Source organism: Nycticebus coucang, chromosome 18 (assembly GCF_027406575.1).
Source record: "Nycticebus coucang isolate mNycCou1 chromosome 18, mNycCou1.pri, whole genome shotgun sequence".
NCBI lineage: Eukaryota > Metazoa > Chordata > Mammalia > Primates > Lorisidae > Nycticebus > Nycticebus coucang.
The window spans coordinates 35,566,846-35,587,302 of record NC_069797.1 but is presented as its reverse complement, the minus strand read 5'-3'; the positions used below and the strand labels follow the sequence as shown (position 1 = coordinate 35,587,302).

Here is a 20,457-nt window from a genome sequence, read left to right as displayed (position 1 = left end):
ATTATATATCCAGAGTGTTTCTTGCAGTATTATGGAATCATTGAATAAATAATAATATATCTACATCATGGGATTTTAGGCAGTCATTAAAAAAATAAATTTGATTCGTGCCAGAAATGATTTCTCTTCTCTTTGTTTCAAGTTCAGTTTTTTTTATTCACTTACCAACATTTCAAGAGGAAGAAGAAATAAATGTATATGGAAAATCTTCTTTATAATTGAAAATCTAAGTAGATTTCAAGACCTGTATTACCTTCCGTTGCTTTTCCTCCTTAGACCTCTGATGTTGTTTTCACCTGTTCTTAGTTTTTTTTTCCAATTCTTACCGTTCTGTATTTTGGAAACAGGAAACCCGCAGCCTCCAGCAAGTTAAATTCTTTTTTCCTTGTCTGGTTATTAATCCCTTTTGGTCTTTTCCATCACTGGCATCTCAAGGGGCACAGCCTCAAACCTTCTCTCTAAAAGTTCACTCAGAACCAAGGAAATGTCAGTTCAGAAATTATCCCTGGGACAGTTGCACTTGCTTGGAAATCAGAGACTCCTAGGAAAGAAATCGCATTTCTCTGTAAACACGGCGACTGCTTCCTTTTCCTTTGCTTCTGTACAGATTTGAGAAAGGGCGCATCTACACGTTCATTGGAGAGGTCGTCGTTTCCGTGAATCCTTACAAGGTGCTGAACATCTACGGAAGAGACACCATTGAGCAGTATAAAGGACGTGAGCTGTACGAGAGGCCCCCTCACCTTTTTGCCATTGCCGATGCTGCTTACAAGGCTATGAAGAGGAGATCCAAAGACACTTGCATTGTGATATCAGGTATTTGGAGGGCGTCCCTTGTATTTCCAGGGTCAGCGTGTTGAACTTACTTGGTATTCAAGGATCCGGACAATTAATTGTTTCTTAAAGTTGGAAATCTGAGCCATTGTATAAGAGAGGAAAAAATAATTTACATTAAATGCGAAATTATTTATATTGTTTCTGATCGCCGTCTAGTCTTGGTTCATTTACAAATACTTATTTCACTTGAATGACTGCTGCCCGGTTTGTAGACTTCAGCTGACGTAGAAAATGCTTTTTCCTCTCCCGAACACGTAAAAGTACTAGATGAAATATAACAAAAATTATTTTGAATATTTAAAATGATTTTAAATAAAACAATTTTATTTTAAAAATAAAATACGGAGGTGCCAAAAATGAAGGAAGAACTCAAAATCAGACTGGTGCGTAGGAGCTGGTGTTACGGATCCTGCAGAGGCACTGGGGCCAGAAATAGGCTTTCAGAGCTGAGGACCCAAGCTTTAAAGCCCTTTGAGGAGGAGGATGAACACTAGACTCCGCGTACCCAAGAACTGGAGCTGAACTATCTGCGGAAAGTTGAAACCTTTAGGGAATCTCACACAGTGAAATGGGACAAGAAAAATGTCTCCCCACTCACCCAGGGTGGCCTCTCCCACATCATGGGAGTTTCTTTCGGTGCTAAATGACACATACATCTGCTTTAGTGGTTTTGTGCTTTTATGGTTTTATTTGTTTATTTTATTTTATTGTTTTTTTCTTTCAAGACAGAGTCTCACTATGTCCCCCTGGGTAGAGTGACGTGGCATCACAGCTCACAGCAACCTGAAACTCTTGGGCTCAAGCCATTCTCTTGCCTCAGCCTCCCAAGTATCTGCGATTACAGGTGCCCACCAGAATGCCTGGCTATTTTTTGTTGTTGTTGTCATTGTTGTTTAGCAGGCCCGGGCTGGGCTCAAACCCGCCAGCCTCAGTGTATGTGGCCGGCACCCTACTCACTCACTGAGCTACAGGCACCGAGCCAGTTTAATGCTTTTAAAAACACTTTTATGATCATTATGCCATTTTGATTATCAAAACGACTCTCTGAGGCCGGGCACCCGTTGTTCAGTGGCTAGGGCACGAGCCACATACACCGGGGTTGGTGTGTTCGAATCCGGCCTGGGCCTGCTAAACAACAATGACAACTACAACAAAAAAATAGCCAGGCATTGTGGTGGGTGCTTGCAGTCCCAGCTACTTGGGAGGCTGAGGCAAGAGAATCGCTTAAGCCCAAGAGTTTGAGGTTGCTATGAACTGTGATGTCACAGCACTCTACCAAGGGTGACATAGTGAGACTCTGTCTCAAAAAAAAAAAAAAACAACTCTCTGAGTGATATGTAGAACAATTGTTTTTCTACTTTATAGATAAGAATATTAAAGGTCAGAAGAATTAAGTAACTTAGTGTTAAAATGAGAGAATTAAAATCCTAGGACTAAATTTTATTGAGACAAATTACAAAAGCAATATTGCCAGGTTGTAAAGGAGGAGAAAGAAAGCGATCATGTGTGTGAAATAAAAAGCATAAAGTCGCGCCTGTAGTCCCAGCTACTCGGGAGGCTGAGGCAAGGGAATCGCTGAAGCCCAGGAGTTGGAGGTTGCTGTGAGCTGTGTGATGCCATTGCACGCTACCGAGGGCCATAAAGTGAGACTCTGTCCCTACAAAAAAAAAAAGCATAAAGTCTCAACCCCTTGAATATCTCATTCCCCCCAAATTCCAGCAGTAACAGCTGTTAACAGCTTGGTATTTATCTTTTTATTCATTTTCTCTTCAGGTGCAAATATTGTCGTCACAAATGCAAATGTAATTATATTATAAAAGTATAGTAACGTTATAAAATTATATTATGCCTGCTATTATATAACTTGTTTTTCCAACTAACAGTATACAGTGGACGTTTTTTTTTTTTTTTTTTTTTGGAGACAGAGTGTCACTATGTCACCCTTGTTAGAGTGCTGTGAAGTCACAGCTCACAGCAACCTCAAACTCTTGGACTTAAGCAATGCTCTTGCCTTAGCCTCCTGAGTAACTGGGACTACAGGCACCCGACACAACGCTCGGCTATTTTTTGGTTGCAGTTGTCATTGTTGTTTAGCAGGCCCAGGCCAGGCTCAAACCCTCCAGCTTTGGTAGATGCCGACACCCCACTCACTGAGCTATAGGCGCCAAGCCAACAGTGGACATCTTTTCATTAGCTCACCTAGAAAGCTAGTGTATTCTCTTTAATGATTATGTCCTGTTCCAGTAAGTAATCAAATCATGATTTATTTATACACTTCTTTACTGATGGATATGTTATTTCCAGATTTTAGCTATAACACACAGTGTGATCTATAGAAATATTTTAAAAACCATTGAAGATTATTATTATTAATACTGTTATCCATGTTAGTATTTTTTAGTGTTTTCTTAGAAATTTCTGTATGTGGAATTTGGGGTTCAGAAGGCATAAATATGTAAAAATTTTTAAAGAATTGTTTTGCCACTTTTAAGATTAAAAGAAATTCTCCTGTACTAAATTAGGATATAAATAAAATAAATAAATAAATACGAGTTAAGAAAACAGTTACCTGGGAGGTGCCTGTGGCTCAGTGGGTAGGGCGCCAGCCCCATATGCTGAGGGTGGTGGGTTCAAACCCAGCCCTGGCCAAAACTGCAACAACAATAAAAAACTAACACAGTTGGGGCCTTGGTGTGTGCCACACCTTCTGGGGGCAAGACATGATTGCAAGAGGGACTTTACCTAACAAATGCAATCAGTGTAACCTGGCTTATTGTACCCTCAATGAATCCCCAACAATTAAAAAAAAAAAAAAGAAAATTAGGATATATGACTTTAGCTGTATCCACTCTTTGAGTCACTGCCTTATTTCTTTTCTGCTAGACTTAGGAGCCACTACCATGGGTTAAAACTTTAGCCTTAGTTCATCACATTTTTATCCCAGATATTTTTTGCCAGAGTAAATCTTGATTTGTAGTCTACTCATTATTTTACTTCGATAATAGTTTCATTTTTCAACATATTCAGATCTATTAGAACCAATATTATATCAAGGCAGAATGAAATAACTCCAAAAAAAAAGCAAAAATAAATGAAACAGTGCAACACGAGTGATTTTGAATGAATAAGCAATGCAGAAGTTTAAATTATTTTATTAAAAAGTAGTTTACTAGTGAATAAAATTATAATATTTAAACCCTGAACAATTTTTTCCCCCAGGGGAAAGTGGAGCTGGTAAAACAGAAGCCAGTAAGTACATTATGCAATACATTGCCGCCATCACCAACCCTGGTCAGAGAGCAGAGGTTGAAAGGTAAGGGCAATCTAATAATGGGAGAAATTCTGATTGGAGCTTCTCTCTCTCTTTTCTTTTCTTTCCTTTTTTTTTTTTTTTTGGTAGAGACAGAGTCTCACTTTATCGCCCTGGGTAGAGTGCTGTGGCGTCACAGCTCACAGCAACCTCCAACTCCTGGGCTTAGGCTATTCTCTTGCCTCAATCCCGAGCATCTGGGACCACAGGCACCCACCACAACACCTGGCTGTTTTTTTGTTGCAGTTTGGCCGGGGCCAGGTTCAAACCTGCCACCCTCGGTATATAGGGCCAGCACCCTACCCATTGAGCCACAGGCAGCACCCCATTCTCGCTCTCTCTCTTTTTTCTAAGAGATAGAGTCTCACTGTGTCACCCAGCCTGAAGTGCAGTGGTATAATCATAGCTCACTGTAACCTCCAACTCCTGGGCTCAGGTGATCCTTTTACCTCCATCTCCCTTGTAGTTGGGACTACAGGCACACACCACCATGCCTGGCTAATTTTTAAAATTTTTTTGTAGAGATGGGATTTTGTTATCTTGCCCAGGCTAGTCTTAAACTCCTGGCCTCAAGTGATCGACCCACCTCTGTCTCCCAAAGTGCTGAGATTACAGGTGTGAGCCACCACCCTGGCTGTTTTCTATAGTCATGGGAGGCCTGCCAACTCTGGTATGTGTTAAGCATTTTGGTGGTTAAACTACTTTGATTCTCTTACTGTATATTGTCTCTGTACTTTTATTTATATTGCCATATCTATTTGTAGATTTTTTTTAATAGAAAAATGCTACAATGGAAAACTTTGGTAATTATAAAATAAAAAATTACTCCGAAGCAGGTGAAAGTGTCCTCATTCTGGTCTATAACTGCTGCCTTAAACATAGTCAGCAGAGGTGTTATAATTTACACCGGGTAGGTTTTAGCTCTCACATGGCCCTTGCTCTTTCTGCCACACAGGCGGGCTTTTTTTGTTGTTTATTTTGGTTTTTTAAACTGTGCTCTGAGTGAGGTGAGGCTCTGGAAAGCAGACCCATGCCTTCCCCGTCATCATTACAACTGGGACCTTCTGATAATGGAAGTTCTAAAAAGGTTCGTTTTCTGAAAGGATTTCCTGCTGTATTGTGCTGCTGCTCGTGGTAAGTTGTGCGGTAAAGCTGGTCTGTACTGTCTGCGGCCCAGCATTCAGGACAGTGCTGGCACATGGTATTTGCTTAAGAAATATATCAGGAATGAATGGATTTGTTGAGCTCAGGATTAATTTACTAAAGAGTCTGACCTCATCTACACGTCATAACCTTCAGTTTTATAAATGGGATGAAAGGATGCTGGGTTGATGGGAATGAAGAGAATTTAGACTCGCCTACTCTATGTTGGCTGTTTTTCATCATAATTGGGCTGGACTGTGAGGTCAGCAGAGGCATTTTTCTCAGTTGTAATCCATGCTTCTGATTCTGACTTTGTGATCTAACTTGGTAAAGACAAGGGTAAGAGTAAATTGTCTTAATTTCCTTAGGAGCTCGGGAGAGTAAATAGCTGAGAAGTAAATTATATTTCTAGTAGAGCAGAGTAAGGCATATATAAATTTACTTGTCTTTTACAAGTGTGTCTTACTGCAAGCAGTTCTCTCCCTTCCAAACATACTATTTTTTTAAGAGACAAGGTCTTGCTCTGTCACCCAGGATGGAACACAGAGGTATGGTCATAGCTCACTGTAATCTCGGACTCCTGGGCTCAAGTGACTCTCCAGCTTCACCATTGCCCCTTACCCCCTCTCCCCCCCACACACACCAGTGAGTAGCTGGAATTACAGACATGTCCACTGCACCCTGCTTTCTGTCTGGATTTTTAAGCATTTGCTAACACATGTATCTATACACACACTCACACGTGTGCACTCACACACACATGCTAGGATCCTCCACTGTGTATTATTTTGGACCTTGACTTTATGCTCATTAATACATTCTAGACATTTTTCCATGTCAGGACACACAGATGTGCCTCATTCTTTTCAGCATCTGCATGTTTCATTATATTGGGAAATAAAAATGTGTTTTTATCTATCCCTATGGGTGTTGGTATTTTGTTGATATTGCAGGCAGTGCAGCAGTCAGCATCTCTGTGTAAATGTTTGCGTATGTTGTAGCAAACTCCAGTTTTTTAAAAGTCCTAGTCTCACTTCTTGGAGGGTGGGACACAGTTATAAGAAGGACTTTACCTAACAAACGTAAAGACTGTAACTTAATTCTTTGTACCCTCCATGAACCTGAAACAAATTATAAAAAAAAGTCCTACTCGCCAAAACTCTTACGAATACTATCATTTCTCTATGTTGAAAGAGTGACGAACATGTTGCTTAAGTCCAACTGTGTTTTGGAAGCTTTTGGAAATGCCAAAACCAACCGCAATGACAACTCAAGCAGGTTTGGGAAATACATGGATATCAACTTTGATTTCAAGGGGGACCCCATTGGTGGACACATCAATAACTACCTACTGGAGAAGGTAAAATGTGCTTAATTTCTGAGGGTAATGTTTGTAAGTGCTGAATGTTTAAAACAATTATATCTATAGAATTTTGTTATTGATTCAAAGTAGTTTTAATCCTATCCTCCCTCCTCGATGAGCTTTCTATGCTAAGACATTCTCCTTTTGTGTTCTCTCAGTAGCATCTTTATAAGGTCCAGGTGGGAAAAGTTACAGACTTGTAGATGCAGATTTAAATGTGTGTATATATATATATATGGGGGTTGCTGGTGTGAGGGTGTGCCAACTTCTGGGTAAGGTTTAACCAAAAACTAATCTGGGACTAACCACTTCTCATCTTTTTATACAGCACCATTTTTGTTACATTTTAATTTTAATTAATTTGATATTTAATTGTCCTCTGTTTGTTCGCTGCTTTATATAGTAACACGTATTTATTTTATTTCATTTTATTGTGTTTTTTTTATTTGCAACGGAATCTCACTCTGTTGCCCTAGGCTAGAGTGCCATGGCATCAGCCTAGCTCATAGACACCTCCAAGTTCTGCCTTCAAGCAGTTCTGCTGCCTCATCCTCCCAAGTAGCTGGGACTACAGATGCCCACAGTACCTGGCTAATTTTTCTGTTTTTAGCAGAGACAGGTCTCACTCTTACTCAGGCTGGTCTAGGGGATCTACCTGCTTTCGCCTCTGCCTCTTGCCTCCTAGACTGCTAGAAGATCCCAATTAAAACTTTACTCTTGGATGGCCAGGGAGGTTGTGTCCTAACTCACATGGGCTATCACCGGACGTGACTGCAAAAGAGCACAAGGAGTTCATCCACCCGATCGTTACAGTTAGGCTTGTGCTTTACCAAATTAAGGATTCACCTTGAATTGTACTCATATCTAAACTGATACACTTTCTCAGGTAAGGGTTTCCCATCCCAATTATGCCATAGCATCCTTTATGGCAGTATAGCCCAGTCTATTCTTTATTTCTGTTTTTTATATTGAAATCAGTATGTTAAGAAAATAAGTATTTTATCAGAGTCAGTTAAAAACTGTCAGGAAATGCCAGGCATTATTTTTTTCCAGATGGCTTCACTTTTATATATATACTCAATCTAATGGAGCCTTTTGAATGAACAGCGTTCTGAGCCCTCTCCTCACAGCAGTATCTCTAGAGCAGCAGTTTTCAACCCACAGAAACTGTATTAAAGGGCCACAGCGTTAGGAAGATTGAGAACCACTGCTCTAAAGCCATCTAAGGTCAAGGTCCCTATGGATAATCAACTGATTTTATTACAGGATATAAGGCTTTGCTCTTGGAAATGCCAACAGACCTTGGGGAAGGAAATGTTGAGATAGTCCTCCCTAAGCATTCCTTCCTAAGCATTCCTTCCTGTTCTCCTCACTTCTAATCTTTACTCCCCACCAAATTCCATCTTTAACCTCAAGGTTAAAAAAAAATTTCAAAATTGTTTCATTCTTCAGAAAGTTTAGGGACCTCTGTTTTAAGCAGTAAAAAGACTTATCAAAAAGTTGCACAGTAAACCCCATAGAGAAAACTTAAGTCTTAGGTCAGTACTGTCCTCCTGGTCATTAGGATACTTACATGCACTGTAATTACAGGATTCCCTGAGAAAGTGGCTTCCACTTTATTTTAGGGGCACATTTTCAGGTTAACCATTTTAATGTGTTTTTTCTTAGTCTCGAGTGATTGTGCAACAGCCAGGAGAAAGAAGCTTTCATTCTTTCTATCAGGTTAGTGACCTCCTTTTATGCAGACAATTGATCATTTGCTTCAGATGTATAAGAAATGAATATTTGTATCTTGAGTTCTCCCCTGTTCGGGGCCTCACATATCTCCATCGGCCCCAGTACATCACACATTCTTCTGAAGAGATTGAACAAAGCGTGACTGTTACACAGAGCTAGCAGGTGGTTGGCCGAGCAGATGATTGCCTTGTATGAGCGTCACCCCCATTTCTCTAAAACGTGCACAACAGTTTAATTACTGTGAAAACTTTTAAAATGGTACAGTCTAAATATGTTAAATTAATTTTATTTTGAATTGAAGCTTCCCCCCCGCCCATTTGGAAGTTATAGAGATGGGAATATTTTGCTTGTAGAGACTGTATATAAAGACATGATTACGTTTCAAAAACAACCAGGGTTTAAAAATTCAAAGGAGAATTGTCTTCTTTATCCCATCAAAGTTTAGAATAAAATTTGAATACCTCTTTTGGGAGTGCTTTTTTAAAGCAAAATCTTTGTTTTGTTTTTTCCAGTGTCTTTACATGAAGTTTTGTTTTTTTTTTTTAATTGTTTGGGATTCCTTGAGGATACAAAGAATTAGGTTATACTGATTGCATTTGTTAGATAGCATCCCTCTTATAATTGTGTCCCACCCCCAGGAGGTGTGCCCTACACTGTGACCCCCCACCCCTCTCTCCTCCCCTCTTCCCGCTCCCTCATTCTCCTACCATCCCCCTTGTATTAGCTCACTACTGCCCTCATATCAGAATTGAGCACATTGGATTCTTGTGTCTCCACTCTTGTGATGCTGTACTAAGAAGAATGTGTTCCACCTCCAACCAGGTTAATATAACAGATGTAACGTCTCCATCTTTTTTAATGGCTTAATAGCATTCCATGGTATACATATACCACAGCTTGTTAATCCGTTCCTGGTTGGTGGGCATTTAGGCGGTTTTCACATGTTGGTGATTGTAAATTGAGCTGCAATAAACAGTCTAGTGCAAGTGTCCTTATGATAAAAGGTTTTTGTTTGTTTTTTTTTCTTCTGGGTAGATGCCCAGTAATGGATCAAATGGGAGGTCTAATTTGAGTTCTTTGAGGATTATCCATACTTCCTTCCAAAAAGGTTAGAGTAGTTTGCAGTCCCACCAGAGGTATAAAAGTTTTCCCTTCTCTCCACATCCACACCAGCATCTGCAGATTTGAGACTTTGTGATATGGGCCATTCTCACTGGAATTGGGTGATATCTCAGGGTGGTTTTGATTTGCGTTTCTGTGATGACTAGGGATGATGAGCATTTTTAAATATGTTTGTTAGCCATTCTCTTGTCTTCTTTAGAGAAGGTTCTATTCATGTCTCTTGCCCAGAGATATATGGGTTTGTTGGATTTTTTTTGTTGTTGTTGTTGATTAATTTGAGCAAAATCTTTTTTTTTTTTTAATTGTTAAATCATAGCTAAATCTTTTAAATAGCCCTCTTGTTGACAAGTCTTTACACCCAGGGAACAAGTTGAATACATTATTTTCATTTTTTAAAGCTCAAAATAATATAAACCAAGGCTAACAAATAACATAGGTGATCAACTTAAGCTATATTGCTTTGGACTTTTAAGAAGTAAACCCGTAAATTAATGAGATGGACTTCTACGCGTAAACTATGAAACTGTTTTTCTGCCAAATATAAGAGTTCTGTTTGTTCCAAGAACCCAGTTTTTCCCAGTGTTTTTCTCATTTGGATGAAAGTATTAAAATTCATCTTTATTCAGTACTACAGTCCTAGTCATCCAACTGCCCTTCTTTCCTGAGGTATACAGGTTGATGAGGAAGAGCTGTTTCCCTGGTGGGTCAGCATTTGACTGTCTGCTGATGCCTCTCACGTCCATGGCAATGTTGACTTTTTTTTCTAAATTCTGAAACAACCGTATCCTGCCTCTATGAGCCTGCTGAGCAAGTGACCACGACAACTGAGGATCCTGTTTTACAAATGACCATATTCAATGTTTGAGCTTTTTATACCAATTATCCTGTGAATGCCATGAGACTTTTAAAGTAATTTTCTTCATGACTACATAGAATTCTCCACAACCGATAAAATTGAGCTATGATGTACCTTCAAGGTGAAAAAAAATAAAAATCTGTCAAAGCTAGAAACAGTAAGACCTAACTAAGCCCAGAAAATGAATAAAAGCTAGATACCACTAAGTTAGAATATTTGGTTCCATGTATTCTTTGCCAATTTATTTCTAATTAAATACTTTTCAGCTACTCCAAGGAGGTTCAGAGCAGATACTGCGTTCTCTGCATCTCCAGAAATCACTTTCCTCATACAACTATATCCGTGTGGGAGCTCAATTAAAGGTGAGGATTTCTTCTTTCAGATTGCTCAGATGTATAATCAGAGAATCAGAAGGGACATTAAATAAATACCTGGTTAAGACTGATACCTTCAAGCAAATAAATGTTTCTTCTGTTCTATTTTTTAAATCCTCAGGACTGAGAGAGTCAATACATGATTGAATCAACAACCCTGGTTTACAGCCCGTGGCTGTATTTTATCATCACCTAACAGGAAGGAAATTTTTTTTCTATGTTCAATATTTTTTTCTAGTCTTAATCCTGTTCCTATTCCTTTTATTTTGACACTATAAAATGTTGATAGGACTAGGATGTCTACCTCCCAAGAAGATTTCTTACGATTTGGCCAAAGGCAAGTTAGTAAGACAAAATAAAACTAAAAAGCACTTTGATTCTGCATTCACTGTTTTTTTGTTTTTCAAGTATTAATTTTGATGTATCTTAGAAATAGTTTTGTGACCCTTGAGGCATTTCTATTCAGCCTTTTAAGATTTTCCTTTTTTTTTTTTTTTCCTTCGCCTTGCATACAAGCGCTTGCCCACACTCACACAGGCACATTTTTTCTCTTTTATTTCTAGTTAGCTTTCTGCTAGTCATTTTACAATTCGAGTAATATAATAGTATGTTGACAGTAGGTTATAAAACAAGAAGGGAAAGCATAAAAATGCATAGAATAAGCTATGGAGGGTTACAGATCACAATGTTAATTGTTTTTTCTGGATGGGTGAGAATATGGGTATTTGTGTTCTGCTTTTCCATATTTAAAGATGTTTCTATAATAAAAAATGCATTTGTAGTTGGGAGAGATATAAAAGAGAAGGAATAGGATTAAAAATGAGAAGAAACATTGAACATGGGAAAGAAGTTCTTTCCTATCAGATGGTGATAGAATATAGTAATGGGTTATTAAACAAGGTTGTTGATTCACTAATGATCGTAGTCAAAATTCAAAATAAAGATGAACCCATGTGAAATAAAAATGCGCTAAATCTTACCATCCAGAGATGATTACTGATAATGGTTTGTGTCTATATTTATAATTGGAATCATACAGTAAATCCTGATTAAATAAACCTACTTTTCTTATATTACAATCTAATCATTAATATCCCAAGTAATAAATATAAATTTAATGTTATAGTTTTAATAGCTATAAAATATTGTACTGTTATCTATCTTAACCAGTCCTAAAATATAGGAATCATGTACAATTAAGGTATTTTGGGTTATGATTAAGAGAAGACCAGATCAAAAGTCTCCAAAAACAGTGGTAAATTGAGTTATCTCATATAACAAGAAACCTATGGAAACCCCAGTTCCAAAATTGCCTTAGCAATGTTTTTCGGGACCCAGGGTTTTTGTTGTTTGTTTCCTCAGCATAGCCATACCGAGTGGACAGCCTTGTCCTTTCAGGCTGGTTTTCCTCATGGTCCCTTAATGGCATCAGCACTTCCAGGAGTCACAAGCAGAGAAAATGTTCATGGCTTATGTCCCTTTATATGCTAGGGGATGCCCCCAGGACCCTCCCTTCAACTTTCCTTCATGTATTATTACATGAATAATAAGAAAGGCATCACACGCCCGTGGCTAACTGCTCACTTGGAAAGGGTAATAAGACCACCATGATGAATGAGGATTTACCTCTTGGAGCTAGATGGAGCCCAGCCATAGAGGTCATGCACACTTGGAGAGGAATAAACAAGTCAGGGTTCTGTCAGCAAGAAAGAACTGGGATAGGGACTGGGGATGGCTGTTAGGTAAGCAGGCAACAATTCCCCATAGCAGGACATTTAGATGTTTTGTCCAGTTACTTTGCAATTGCAACATGGTTTCAGTTTGTTGGTTTATTTGTTTGTTTACTTTGAGACAGACAGTCTCACTCTGTTGCCCTGGGTAGAGTGAGGTGGTATCAACCTGGCTTACTGCAACCTCAGACTTCTGGACTCAAGCAATCCTCCCAAGTAGCCTCCCAAGTAGCTAGGACTACAGCCATGCACCATGCATCATGATGCCTGGCTAATTTTTTTCCATTTTTGGTCTTGTTCTTGTTCAGGGTGGTCTAGAACGCTTGAGCTCAATAGATCCTCTCACCTCGGCCTCCCAGAGTGCTAGGATTACAGGGGTGAGCCACCATACCTAGCCATAGTGGCAGTTTATAACAGTAATACCTGATATTTCTTGAGTGGTTTTTTTTATGTACTAGAAACTGGGGAGATATTTTATATAAATCCTTATTCAATTCTCATAACTGCCCCATAAGAAATATATTATTATGCCCACTTTATCCATGAGGAAATCGAAGCTCAACAAGATTAATGGCAGGCACCTGTAGTCCCAGCTGCTTGGGAGGCTCAAGCAAGAGAATCGCTTAAGCCCAAGAGTTTGAGGGGGCTTAAGTTTGCTGTGAGCCGTGACCCCACTGCATTCTACCCAGGGTGACAGCTTGAGACTCTGTCTCAAAAACAAAACAAAACAAACAAACAAAAAAAAAAAACAAGATTAAATATCTTGCCAAGGTAAAAACAAAACAAAGAAAAAAAAAAACTTCAAAAAACCCTGGTAGGTGGAAGAGGAGTTTGCCTGATTGTCTCCTGTACACCAGAGGAACGTGTTATCACAGGGCAGAGAGGCCCCCTCCTGAGCCCTTCTTCAGGAGGGGAGCATCGGGCCAGGTCTCTGTGTCCAGACCAGAGGAGGAACTCACGACAAAAGGAGTACTCAGGCCCTCTGTAGCTGCTATTTTGGGAGAACTAACTTAAGCAGTTCCCATTGCTTTGTTGTGAATTTCTGTTTACACACTTGTATTTCCAAAGTGATGGCCACGGCTCCTTAAAGGCAAGTGATTGATGTTTTAACATCCTGTACCCATTATAAGATTTGACTTACCAAGTGTTTACTGAATAGTCCCAGACTATTTAATAGCTTGCTGAAAGAGCCAAGGGTGGCTGCTCTGCTTTTGGATACTTGTTTTTTCTCACCTGGGAAATAACACGTCTGGTTATACAAGAGTAGGAGTGTTGTTGTCAGACTGTACAAGACAGATTGTAGAACAAAGATCCACAGACGGTGATAGCCCAGCGTGTATCTGGAGGCTCTCACCTGCAGCATTTCCATTTGTCATTTCACACTCCCTCACCAAAAGTTCCGGAAAAGGGCACAGTGCTTATTTTGGGTGATGGCTTTCACACACATGTGGGCTTTGTATATACTCAGTGATGTTTCAACTCCTGAAATCGTTTTTGTTTTCTCTGGATACTCATCATCCTCTCAAGTGAATTACTACAAAGCCCTCAAGAACTTGGCTGAACTTGAATTTAGTTTCATAACTGCTGGATTTTGATGCTTGTGTGAAGTGCCTGTGACTTAAGTTTTCCATTTTCATCCCTAGTCGTCAATCAATGATGCCACAGAGTTCAAAGTAGTAGCTGATGCCATGAAGGTCATTGGCTTCAAACCTGAGGAGATTCAAACAGCGTATAAAATTTTGGCTACTATTCTTCACTTGGTGAGTAGGGACGCCTCCCAGAACATGTCCTCTTGCTGTGGAGACAGAATGTTCTATTAGAGGATTTTGTTATTTTCTGTGGAGGTTTAAAAAGTAATATATTTAGGTAAAATATTGTTCATGTTTGAAAGAAATTACTATGTGGGTTCTTAATAATATGAGAGACATTCCAAGTCACTGCAGGGTTGAGACTATGTCTTCAGTTACTTGTCCTTTTTTTTTTTTTTTTTTTTTGCAGTTTTTGGCCGGGGCTGGGTTTGAACCCGCCACCTCCGGCATATGGGGCCGGCGCCCTGCTCCTTGAACCACAGGCACTGCCTGGTATTGTCAACTTTTGAACTGCTTAATGAAAAGATCATAGAATTCAGGAAAGATGTGTCTAATAGTAGTATAAATTTCTAATAGCATCAAAATGAACAATCGTAGATTATTGAAACTGGGATTTTGATCATCTCATTGTACCGGCTGGGAAATGGCTGTAAGGGGTTTGCATGACCACCTCAAAGGCACAGCCAGCTCCTCAGCAGCCAGCACTGTAGACCAGCGCAGCAGACTCCCGGCCCAGGTGTCTTTTGCCGTCCCACACCAAGGGCAGAAAGGAAGACCCGTGTGCTGGACTTCTTTGATTACCGTGTGTGTAATTAGAGAACTTTAAAATGTGATGAACAATACAGGAGAGACAACATGGATTCAAATCTGGAATAAAAATTACCTTTCGCTTTAAGGCAGCAAGCTTAACCTCTAAATAAATCAGCAATGTGTAGGATTATATGAAAAATATTACATGACAACATAAACGATAAATTAGTGTTCCTGACTAGGAAGACTTTCTTACAAATTGTCTCATCTCTTTGAATTAGTTTGCAAATACAGTGCAACAGTCCCTCTCGGAATCCAATTAGGAATTTTATTTTGTTTTCAACTTGACCTTAGGATTGTAGAATTGACCTGGAACAAAACCTATAAGAAGACCACATAAAATGTATTGAAGAAGACTAGTAGGGCGGTAGGGTAGGGTGAAGGGAGGAGACCATGACTAACTCTACCAAATTTAAAGTAACATAAAACGTGTGGTACAAACAGCACCAGAGCAACATGTCAATCGATACACTAGTTGATGTGCTGGATGCCGGGTAGACAGTTAATAAGGATTTATTGCTTATTGAATGAGTAGAATACAAATAGACTCACATGCTTAAGGAAATTTAATAATAAAAAAGGTGATATTTCAAATCAGGAGAAAAAGCTAGACTATTCAATAAATGATGTTAGAGCAACTAAGCATCTGCAAAAATAAAGTTAAATTCTCACTTTACATCACATCCAAAATAAATTCTAGATGAATTAGAAGTTTAAATGTTAGGGGGAAAAGTATAAAAATATTAGAATGTATCAAAGACTCATAAAAGCTCAGAGTAGGCATGGTCTGACACCAAGAAAAGAGAAAAACCCTAAGGCAAAAGATTCATTGACATGACTACATTCAAGGGTAAAGCTTCTATCAAAAACTCACACTGAAAATGAAAAAATAGATGAGTGTCTGGAAAAAAAAAGGAAAAAGGAGATGAACCACTAGGTTTTTATATTTCGATATATGTAACGTATTTAGGAAAATAAATACAAACAAGGTCACTTGAATTATGTTTTAAATTGACAAATATATCCATAATACAGTATTTTAGGATCTCTGTCTTGTTTTTTTGCTTTTGATATAGGGAAATTTAAAATTTGTAGTAGACGGGGACACACCTCTTATTGAGAACGGCAAGGTTGTGTCTGTCATAGCAGAATTGCTCTCCACTAAGACGGACATGGTTGAGAAAGCCCTTCTTTACCGGACGGTGGCCACAGGCCGTGATATAATTGACAAGCAGCACACGGAACAGGAAGCTAGCTACGGCAGAGACGCCTTTGCCAAGGTGAGATTGTCTGGCCCACCATCTGTTGATCTCAGTTGCAGTTTGAATGAAGTCCTGCTAGGATCTATTCAAATGTTCATTGAAAGTAAGTTAAAGCTTTTAGAAACCATAATGATGCAGTCTCAATAAAAGCTCCTGGTGTAAGCTGTCACAGCTGGAAAAGGTTCTGGGAAGAGCAGAAGCCAGCTGCCCGGAGCTAACAAGGCTCCCTGTGCAGGGCCCCTGGCATGCTTGGAACCCTTTCGCGGCCTTCCACATTGCTTCTCTCGCTCAACAGTGCTTCACAGGAGTCCCCTTTGGGCCTACTGAGCTCTGATCCATTCTTTTTTTGTTTTAATCGATAAGTAATAATTTTAAATATTCGTGGGGGGCAGTGTGATGTTTTGACACATGTACACATTGTCACATATAATCAAATCAGGCTAATTCACATATTTACCTTACACACTTACTTCTTTAGGGTGAGAACATTTAAAATACACTCAGCAGTTTTGAAACATATGATTGTTATTAACAGTAGTCGCCACGCTGTGTGATGGCTCACCAGAACTTAGTAACCTCTTGTCTGTACTCTCTGACAGATTTTGCCCCTTTCCCCATCCTCCTCCCACCCTCCCTCCAGCTCCGTAACCACTGCTCTACTCTCGCTTCCATGAGTTTGGCTTTTTAGATTCCACATATAAGTGAGATCATGCAGTGTTTGTCTTGGTGGCTGGCTTTTTCACTTAGCATAACATCTGTGTACTGAGTCTATGGTGCTAGCTAGTGCCACAGTTTATTTAACTGTCTTCCTCCTAAGTCATTCACTGTGTTTCACTTTTTTGCCTCCACAGACAAGGTACAAATCTTTGTCCATACAGTGTTCTTTTTCCCAGTAGTGAGCCTGCCAGGTCAAAGGGTGCACTAATAAAAACTTCAAACTTACTAACTTTATGACGGCACAGTTATATCTCATTGTTACTTTGATTTTCATTACTAGTATATTTGAGCATCTTTTCATACTTTTGTAGAATATTTAAATACAGTAGAGCCTCTGTAAGTTGAACACCCAAGGGACTATAAGCAACTGGCTAACGTACGGAGGTAGAGACGTGAGGATCCAGGCCTGCTGTACTGACCCATACATGTGGTGCACGTCCACTCTATGAAAATTAGGTCAACTTAAGAGGTGGTCAGTGTAGGGAGGTGGTTAACTGTGCAGGTTCTCCTGTATGTTCTAAGAATCGCCTGGGTATATCTTTTGTATGTTTTTCTTTGGGGCTGTTATCTTTTATTGTCAGTTTGTCCTTCATGTGAGTCCATAGATCAGAAACTTTAACCCTTCATGTATTATTGGTGTGGCAGGTGTATTTTCTAAAGTCTGACTATTTGTTGTTAGGGTTTGCTTTGCTGGTTGATTAGACTGTTGTCTATTCCTTTTTTTTCTTTTTGCTTTTTATGAGTCTCAAGCTTGGTTTTTGTCTTAGAAGGAGTTGGAATTTATCCTACTAAGTGCAATGGACAGCTATTGGATTTTAAGGAGGGGCAGTGACATCAAGTTTGAATTTTTAAGTGATCGCTCTGGCCTTAGTTGGAGAATCTTACTGGGGCTAGAGCAAGAATAAAAGCTAAGAGACCAGTTAAGGGGATGTCATATTAACCCAGGATAGATGATGGCAGCTTGGACTAGGAAGGTAGCAGTGGAAATGGGAGAGGAGAAGAATTTGAGATGGGCTATGTTGAGAGAGTAAAGGTCCATAGGAACCGTTGTATGGGAGTGAGGGACTCAGGGGCAGCACCTTGATGTGGCAGGCTCCAGCCTGCCTCTCCTGCCTCATTTCATACCACATTCCAGCCTCCTTTCTGCATCCCAGTACTTCGGGCTTCTCTCAGGTCTCACAAGCCATCTTCATCCCCTTCTCCTTCCAGCGGCAGGGCCTCTGCGCGTGCTGTCTCCTCCGCTTGCGTTGCCCTCCTTTCCCCTCTTGCCTGCTTGCCTCTTTCTTGCTCATTCTTCTATTCTCGGCCCAGGCACCACTTGGTCAGAGAAGCCTTCCCTGGCCTCCCTGAACACCCACCAGGATAAATCCCCCCAAGCACCCTTGCAGCTCTCCTTTTGTGTGCATGTGCTCATAGATGGGTATAATGATTGGTCCTTCACTGTGCTCTCTAGAGCTCCTTGGAGACTGACACCAAGTCTCAGCCTGTGTTTCCTTAGTACCTTATCTCCAACAAACTATGTAGGAAGTACTCAGCAAATGTTTGTTGAATGAATGAATGGATTCCCGTCAAATACTCGTCAAACAAATGAGGTATTAATTACTTTGTTGAATGAATGAGTGAATTCCTAATTGTCTAGCTCCATTTATTCAGGGCTAAAACTAGGGCAGGAGGAGTTTGCAGCACTAGAAAGATGAAGAGTCCTGACAGGGCATAAGTCTAAAGTGCTGTGGAGCGTCTAAGAGTTGCTGTCAGGTGGACATGTACCCTACTGTGTGTGTCAGGAGCTCTGGGTCCTGGCTCTGACTTGGGTGGTACGTTTGGGAGTCATACAAGTATTATTTAATCCTGGGTGAGATGACTTGTTGTGAGAGAATGGAGAGAAGAACTCCTAACTTTTGGAGGTCACATAAAGGAGGAGACGGTACCAAAGGTCACCAAGAAGGAGCAGCCAGTGAAACGAGGAAAATTAAGGAAGCATGGTATCATGAATCCCAGAGCGGGGAATTCCCAAGAAGAGAGTGGGAAGCCAGATGGAGAGATACTGAGAAGTGGAGGGAGAGGTTCACGTAGAGGTGCGAGGAAGGGTCTGTGTAGAGGTGCTGGGGGTCTTCGATGCTCCATTTCAGTGGAGTAGTAGGATGTAAGCGAAGACTGGAGTGGATCAGAGAGTAAAGGGGAAGTGAAGACTGAAGGCCGTGAGTATGGGAAGCAGTAGGTAGCCAGCAGGAGATGTTAAGGGAGGATTTTCGAAAGCTGTGACCCTGCAGAGTGTGTGTGTGTCGAGACGTGATTGTGTGTTAGTGTGTGGCGCCTTTGTCCACGTGTGACTTGGCCTATAGATCCTGTGCATTGGACATGCGTTTGGTTTCCAAGAAATTTCAAACGTTGGCCTTTTGACTCAGATCTTTATCTAGCATTAGAAAGTAATATTTACATTTTCAGAATTCATAGCGAGTCATAGATATTAACTCATTAGTTCCAAAATTTTTTTTCGTAGAGCCAAAATTTTCATAGTTGATGAAATTAACTGTGATTGCATCAAGGGAGTAGGCAGATTACGGATATAGCTAGGCACAGACACAGGTTTGGGGAATGTTGTTGAAATCCATGTAGTGATAATAATAATCTTTTAAAAACCCAAACCGCCAACTTTAGTTTTTCATATATCATGTAGTTTTTTGTTTGCTTGTTTGTTTTCTTTAGCAGATGAGCTACATTTCTAATTGTTCTGCTTAGGCTTATAACATCTAGGCTAATAGTAAGGGCAAGTGGACAGGAATTCAAAACTTACTACAAATCTAGGCAGAAGACTCCCCGATGGGCCGGAATTTATGGCGTTGTTTTCCTCACAGGCCATATACGAGCGCCTTTTCTGTTGGATTGTCACTCGCATCAATGACGTTATCGACATCAAGAACTATGACACGACAATCCACGGGAAAAACACCGTTATTGGAGTCTTGGATATCTATGGCTTTGAAATCTTCGACAACAACAGGTAAATTGGATAAGATGCTTAAAACAGTTACTTATTTTTTATTTGTTTAAACATAATTCATTCCTCTTCCTGTAGCTTTGAACAGTTCTGTATTAATTACTGCAATGAGAAACTGCAGCAGCTATTTATCCAGCTGGTTCTGAAACAAGAACAAGAGGAATACCAGCGGGAAGGGATCCCTTGGAAGCACGTGAGTGGACTCTTATGAAAAATGTCTCCGTGTGTCTCAGATATCATCGTTATTATTTTAGGTCTTTCTTGATCTTCCTGGATGCTTGAAACATCTAAACCTTAGCTGTCCTTTTGGGGATCTGTAAATACAGTTAATTTTCAGGATTATTAGGGGTGATTGCTCTAATTTGATGGGCTCCCGTGTCAATACCCCCCAAATCCTGAGTTAGAGTAAACCTAACATTTTTCACTTTATTTTATTTATTTATTTATTTTTTATTGTTGGGGATTCATTGAGGGTACAATAAGCCAGGTTACACTGGGCTTTCTGGCTCATCTCCGTCAATTAGAGTTTAATGTCATTTATAAGTTATCAAGGTTTGCCTTAAATTGGCTGAACTTTCCTTCTGAATCTAGTTTCTTCTCCTTCCTTCT

General features: G+C 39.9%; 1 protein-coding gene across 1 annotated transcript in view; it reads left to right on the top strand.

The window, feature by feature from the left end:
- Positions 1-20,457, top strand: part of MYO1D (myosin ID) — a 378,012-nt gene that overhangs the window by 102,327 nt on the left and 255,228 nt on the right. The window contains exons 2-10 of the mRNA XM_053568857.1: positions 608-816; positions 4,057-4,150; positions 6,485-6,650; positions 8,322-8,375; positions 10,635-10,730; positions 14,116-14,232; positions 15,948-16,151; positions 19,706-19,851; positions 19,927-20,041. Coding sequence (XP_053424832.1) covers positions 608-816; positions 4,057-4,150; positions 6,485-6,650; positions 8,322-8,375; positions 10,635-10,730; positions 14,116-14,232; positions 15,948-16,151; positions 19,706-19,851; positions 19,927-20,041 — 1,201 coding nt within the window. The remainder of the gene's footprint in view (positions 1-607; positions 817-4,056; positions 4,151-6,484; positions 6,651-8,321; positions 8,376-10,634; positions 10,731-14,115; positions 14,233-15,947; positions 16,152-19,705; positions 19,852-19,926; positions 20,042-20,457) is intronic.